The sequence below is a fragment of the Sinocyclocheilus grahami genome, unplaced genomic scaffold, assembly GCF_001515645.1.
Source record: "Sinocyclocheilus grahami isolate Dianchi unplaced genomic scaffold, SAMN03320097.WGS_v1.1 scaffold1170.1, whole genome shotgun sequence".
In the NCBI taxonomy this organism is placed as follows: Eukaryota; Metazoa; Chordata; class Actinopteri; order Cypriniformes; family Cyprinidae; genus Sinocyclocheilus; species Sinocyclocheilus grahami.
The window spans coordinates 127,012-133,764 of NW_015506349.1; the positions used below are offsets into that span (position 1 = coordinate 127,012).

Below are 6,753 nucleotides of genomic sequence, written 5' to 3' on the forward strand. Positions count from 1 at the left end.
TCTTTTACTACTTCCTAAGGATTTTTAGGAAGTGCTTCCTAAAAAGTGCTTCTACAGATATATACAGTGGGTACGGAAAGTATTCAGACCCCCTTAAATTTTTCACTCTTTGTTATATTGCAGCCATTTGCTAAAATAATTTAAGTTCATTTTTTTTCCTCATTAATGTACACACAGCACCCCATATTGACAGAAAAACACAGAATTGTAATAGCATGCGTGTAAGAGTCGGTTTCCCAGGTAAAAATACAATTACGTGTAAAATGTCATAACTGTATCTGACATGACACCTATGCTATTCATATTCTCATGAAATGATAAATAGCAAATAACACATATACAAAATCTGTTACGTTTTATTTTATTTAGTTTTGTAGTTTTAAGTACAAATGTGACCTTGTTTGCAACTATGGCAATGTCCGCCCTGAGACCGCATCGCAAACACTGTCTCGACTGCACAAAATGCTATAAGCGGCAGCCACGTGGCGATTCCACACTTGCAGCATCCCATATTAAAGGGCTTTTACTTTCATGTCAGACAGTTAATTATGAATAATTACACGCATTTTTTAGAGTGTTTGCTCATCTGCAATACGTCTATAGGACGCTCCTATCAGATGTCAAATAGACGTTTTGAAGATGTATTTAAGATGTTCATGATTTAGGATGTAAAACTGACATCTTAAAGACATCTATCAGATGTTTGCACACAGCAGATGCTTTCCAGATGAAGCAATCTTTAACAGACATCTTGCAGACGTACATGTACCTGTGCTATCTGGGTTACATTTAAAATGATCATCATGTTTTCAACACTCCGACATGAGCTCAGTGAAATGTTCAACGATTGGTTGTTAATAATCTGTTCAGTAATTGTTTAAAGCCAACTGCTGCTTACAAAAAGATAAAATATTTTTGTCTTTAACGGTGCCTGCCGCGAAGAGGTGGGATCTGGAGACTGGCTAGGTCACTCCAGGACCTTGAAATGCTTCTTTTTATTGAGATGCACCTGTAATGTCATGCAGTGCGTACCATGAGTTATCCGAGATGATATTTTACAGCGGATCACTCAAGAGCTACAGTTATCAGGTGAGATGTAGCACGTATAGATAGCTGCTTATTGTTAGCTATAGCGTGTAACTAGGCTTTATAATTCACACACACATGGGGTGACCAGGCGTCCCGGTTATCCGGTGCTGAAAAAGGACCTGTAGGCCTAGCAAACAGTCACGTCTCACATCAATATTATGCAGTTATGAGAGAGATAGCGAGAAAGAGAGAGTGGTTTTATTTAAATGTACTACATATAAGAAACACAGTTTGTTATTACACACTGCCCTTCTCTCAACTCAATTCAATACATGTCATTACATCAGGGAACTTAATGCGATTTCTTCAGAATTCGGGAGGTCGTAAAATCGTGTTGTATACCACTGCGTCCATACGATTTTCAAATAAACTCACTCGTGACGTGTGCGTGGGCATACGATCCTCCAACCATCAGAATTCACACCGTGTATGCCCAGCTTAAACCTAAAAGTTTTCACAATTAACAGATTTAGATTAATTCTAAGGAATCTGACTACATAATTAAAAAAAAAGTGTATATAGGCCAAAATAAAATCTAAATGATGCAAATACTTAAAGGTTTAGAAAACTGATACAGGCCGAATAGCAAAACAAACTTGTAGCCAATCAGCAGTAAGGGGCGTGTCTACTCATGATGTGAAGGAGAGAGTGTTCAGTCCGAGCCGAGCGACAGATAGATAGAGATGGCGGATAAAAAACAAAAGAGGAAAACGTCTGCGGAGCAAAAGGAGGCTTAAGGCAATAAGTAGGACCCGTGTAAATATCGGATCAGCTTTCCAGCGCTGGAGAGAGCTCAAGGAGATGAAGGCCTGCGATCGGATGCCGAGGTTGCTTTGTTTCTTCTCGATAACACAGCAGCAGTTTTCTGTTGGGGATTTGTCGTGTCGTGCTGCGCCGCATCCAGTGTAGACCATAGATATGTATATATATCTATGGTGTAGACAGCATCACTGATTATAATGAGTTCCATAGTATTTTGTCACGCCGTGCCACTAGCGTCCGGTGTAGACACGGTGTAACATTGGTTTTGCTTTGTTTCCCAGAACTAATCGTTGCCTGGGTTGCGTACGTATGTGTGGGGCGGAGCTATCAAAACAGGGGGAGAGACCCTTTTGGGGTAGGGGCGTGTTTGTTTTGGTGATTTCAAATGTCAACATTGGCTACCAGAAATCGCTTACCCCACCTTTAATAATAAACTATGCCATTTTGTTTTTTTGAGTGCATGATTTGTAAAGGCACACACCTGTCTATATAAGGTCTAACAGTTGAAAATGCAAATCAAACCATAAAGTCAAAGGAAATGCCTGCAGAACCAGTTTTGTGTCTAGTCACAGATCTGATGAAAGCTACAAAAAAAAATCTGCATCACTGAAAGTTCCAAAAAAACTCAGTGACCTCAAACATCTCAACCAGGACTCTTCCTAGAGCTGGCCACCTGGCCAAGCAATTGGCGGATATTAATATAATTTCATACATGTGTGGTTTGCCTGTTTCGGACACTTTGAACTGTTTTCTTTCCAGAAGTTCATATTAAGTCATTTAAGTTATAGACGATTTATCGGACGCATTCGTTTGGCCCAAAGTTAACTTCGGTCTGTGTTTGTTTATTGGTCTGGCTAGTAATATGGTGCTGACTACAAACACAGTTAAAGTTAAGGTGATGAGTAAACTGAAGGGCTCATGTTGTTGTGTTGTGGGATGCAACCCAGTGTTTCCCATACATTGATTTATTTGTGGCACAATATCAAAACTGACCATCACAAATATATTTTTCAAAAGGCTATGACTTCGTTGAATAAACATGAGCACTGTACGTTTCAAATCAAAACGCGACATGGGTGTTTTTATATCACTGTATCTCTGCAGGAAATCGCCTGTCTTCAGAAAATTTTCGATGTCATTTTCATTTCAGCTTTCCTATAATGCTTGATAAAGCAGCGTTTGTGAGCGCAGCGTTGCTTTGTGTAACGTTACAGCCGTTACCGGGGAAAACGCTATTTCTGGATCACAGCTGTGCGAAGAGAGGCTTGGCAGCCAGGCAAGACATAGTTTTAACTTGCTAGCTAATGTAATTTACTTATTTATTTTGTTATCAGAAATAATCCATTCTAGAGGGACTCTGTTGTTATTGATTTTTTTGCGGAAGTCTACCGGAAGTTAAGTTTGGACCACAAAAGCGAGCATGTGCAGTTACGTTTCTTTATGTTGTTGCCGTTAAAAAGGGTCTATATTTATCAGAACTTTTAAAGGATTTAAAATGGTAATATAAAATGGTAAATGTAGATCTATAAAATGGTAAAGGTGTAACTATATAAATATGTTTATAATATATTTAGCATTTATTCAGCTGTAAATATGTAATAATGTTTATGTTTTAGATGTCATCAGTATGTCCATATTGTATGTTTCAGCATCTCTTTAAATGTACAAAAATGTATGTGTTATACCTATAATTGTTATGTACTAAATGTAACCTATGAGACCAGGCTGACAGTGCATGATGGGGTTTCTCTGGTCAGTGAGCATACATAGGTTGTACACTTATTACTGCATTGTGTTTTGGAATTGACTGAGTGCACTAGAAAATCTTCACTATGGTTATGGATACGACTACAAAATGTCTGATATTCAAAATTACATAAGGGGATGGGGGCCATTTCGAACATGGCAACTGATATGTTAACCAGTCCTGTCAACTTGCACTTCCTGATAATTACATAATTTATACAACAGTCTCACTCATTGAATAAATGTCTTAGGTTACATGCTTGCCATGCTACTGTCCACAGCAGGCTGCAAAACAATTAAATTCTTCATCTTATTTAAGAGGTGCATTTGTGATGACTTTTTATTGCTGGTCATAAAAATCCTAGGCTTAGAAAACAGTCAGCACTGCCACAGAAACTGCAGTCCTATGATACAAAAAGAAAAAGGAGATGAACTCTATTTTTTAATTGGAGTCGCACAGACTCATGGGAACACGACAGTGTATTTAGATACCATGATATGTGTCAAGCTTTCATTGCACTCTTAATATGACGAGACGTCTTATCTGGAAAAAAAAAACTTTAATGGTTTCTATTCAGCAATGTTATGGGGAGAGCACAGACTAATGAGTGATGTGGGTAGATTTAATATAATATCTGGTACCAACTATGTATGAATTTTATGCTTGTCATTCTGAACTGAAGCATCAGAGGTAGTTTTATTTTGTTGTTGATTTACATCACAGTATAATAATGCAAGAAATTTCAGAATTATGTTAAACTAATTCTATATTAATATCCAAACTATAGGTATACTAAGTGAACCAGATTTTTTTTCTTAATGTTTTAAATATATTTACAGACTTTGAAAAATATTAAATAGAGATGACCTTAAAGTGTAAAGTGTATATTGGTGTTGTTGAAAGGGAAAATTAACTATTATTTATTTTCTCATTTTCTATGACATCATTTGATTGAACAGAACACTGTGTGCAAAAGAAGTTTTCAGCATGAATTTTTCTGCACATAATATCTCATTTACAGATTTCAAATTTAATGGTTTTTACAGTCTAGGAGAATGGAGGCATTTTTTATTCATCCCTTTCTTTCTGATGTTTTTATTAGCTATCACAGCAAATTCCATTCTTATATATTTAATCATAAGCCAAAGGTCTCTGCATTCTCCTATGTATGTACTAATAGGTTTAATGTGTGTTGTAGACTTGCTCTTGCCTATATTTTTTGTACCTAACATGCTTCTTAGCTTTTTGTTTAATTGGAGTGGGATTTCTCTAATTGGTTGTTTGACACAAATGTTTTGCCTTCATTTTGTTGGAACATTTCAAACAACTTTGCTTTTTTGGATGGCACTTGATCGTTATTTTGCAATATGCAAACCACTTTATTATCATAAATACAAGGAAATCTGTAACTTTCTAAAGTTTGTTTATGCACCTCTAATCAGAAATGGACTCCTGATTATCACCATTGTCTCTCTAGCTGGAAGACTGTCGTTTTGTGCAACAAATGTCATTGATCACTGTTTTTGTGAGCACATGGCATTGGTTCAGTTAGCATGTGGAGATATATCAATTAATAACATTGTAGGACTATTGACTGTTTTCCTTGTGCCAACTGCAGATTTTATTCTCATTACTGCTTCCTATGTTGTGATTTTTACCTCTGTTTTCAAATCTGGCAAAGCTCACATGAAGGCCTTAAACACCTGCATAACCCACTTAATTGTCCTGTCAGTTGCTTTGATTTCTGCCTTGATTGCATTTCTATCATACAGAATAAGAAACAACATTTCTTCCAACAACCGTATAGTTATAAGTGTCATGTACTTATGTTTTCCAAGTTGTTTTAACCCAATAATCTATGGATGGAGAACAAAAGAAATAAGACATGTGTTTCTGAAATTTATAAACCAAAATGTCTTTTCTTTAGAAAAATGAATAGCATTTATAAATGAATCAATTTAAAGAAATGATACATATAAAAAGTGACCTTAATGTAAAAAGATTTTGTTGTTGAGGGAGGAAAATTATACCTATAAAATATTTTAAATGAATAAATGCACATTAAAGACAAGTATATTAAAAGTGTATAATTAATGTCTTTACACACAAACACACACACACACACACACACCTAAAGCATCAATATCACCCCATATATATCTATACAGAGATACATTACCATTTCTATTATACCATATAGGTAAGCCATGCACTTAAATATATCATATAAATATATAAATTAAAAATAAAACATAATTATCAAAATAATGTTTTTTTTAACAACAATATATTAATTATTAACTTTAATATTTATTAACAGCAATATATTAATATTTATTTAAATCATGTTTCAATAAATATATAATTATTCAAATGTTTTTGTTGTAAATAAACAAATGTCCCCAAAGGAAAACGTCTCAGGTTACGTATGTAACCATGGTTCCCTGAGTAGGGAATGAGACACCGGAATATGACCAAGAGCCTAGAATCATAAAAAGTCTTGGCCTATCACACAGGGGCTACCGCATGCTCTGAATATGCTGAAGGAACTGTCTCAATAGACCCCTAGTAGCAACACCCTGTTAAAAGTTGGTATCTGGAGGATACAAGGTGGAGTGGTGCCCAAGGTGGAACCGGGGCTTAACCAGCTCAAGAAAGGGCATGAAGCTGCTGCGCGAAGCCCTCACCATACAGCATTTTAGAAAGAACGTAGAGTACTAGCTTGCGAACTTACCACAGTGTGGATTTTAGAAAGTGTACAAAGATTTATGTGCACACTTACCATAACATGGATTTAAAAATACCGTTCTAAGGGGCCCTCGTGGCACTCTGAAAGAGCAGCCCATAGATGGAAATGGTGCATCCCAAAACATTATGTTTGAGAAGTCATCAACTCGATCTAAGGTATAATGCTGGAGTGGCTAGCAGTAAATCTCTAGCTGAGGGAGCCAACACCCAGCTCTCAATCAAGAGGGGTCTCGACCTACAGCATGTTCCAATGCTGGAACAGCTAGCAGTAATTTACTTAGCTGAGGGAGCAACACACCCAGTTCTCAATCGAGAAGGGGGCTCGACCTACAGCATGGTCCAATGCTGGAACGGCTAGCAGGAATTTACTTAGCTGTGGTAGCAACACACCCAGTTCTCAATCGAGA

At 36.7% G+C, this 6,753-nt stretch overlaps 1 protein-coding gene across 1 annotated transcript; it reads left to right on the forward strand.

Annotated features, from left to right (window-relative positions):
• Positions 1-4,585: 4,585 nt before the first annotated feature.
• On the forward strand, positions 4,586-5,533 carry LOC107567566 (olfactory receptor 52K2-like). Its single transcript, XM_016253257.1, has one exon. The coding sequence runs from the start codon at positions 4,586-4,588 to the stop codon at positions 5,531-5,533; it is 948 nt and encodes a 315-aa protein (XP_016108743.1).
• The last annotated feature ends 1,220 nt before the right edge of the window (positions 5,534-6,753 follow it).

Coding starts and splice junctions, on each gene's coding strand:
- LOC107567566 (XM_016253257.1), top strand. CDS start 4,586: ATGAATTTTTCTGCACATAATATCTCATTTACAGATTTCAAATTTAAT.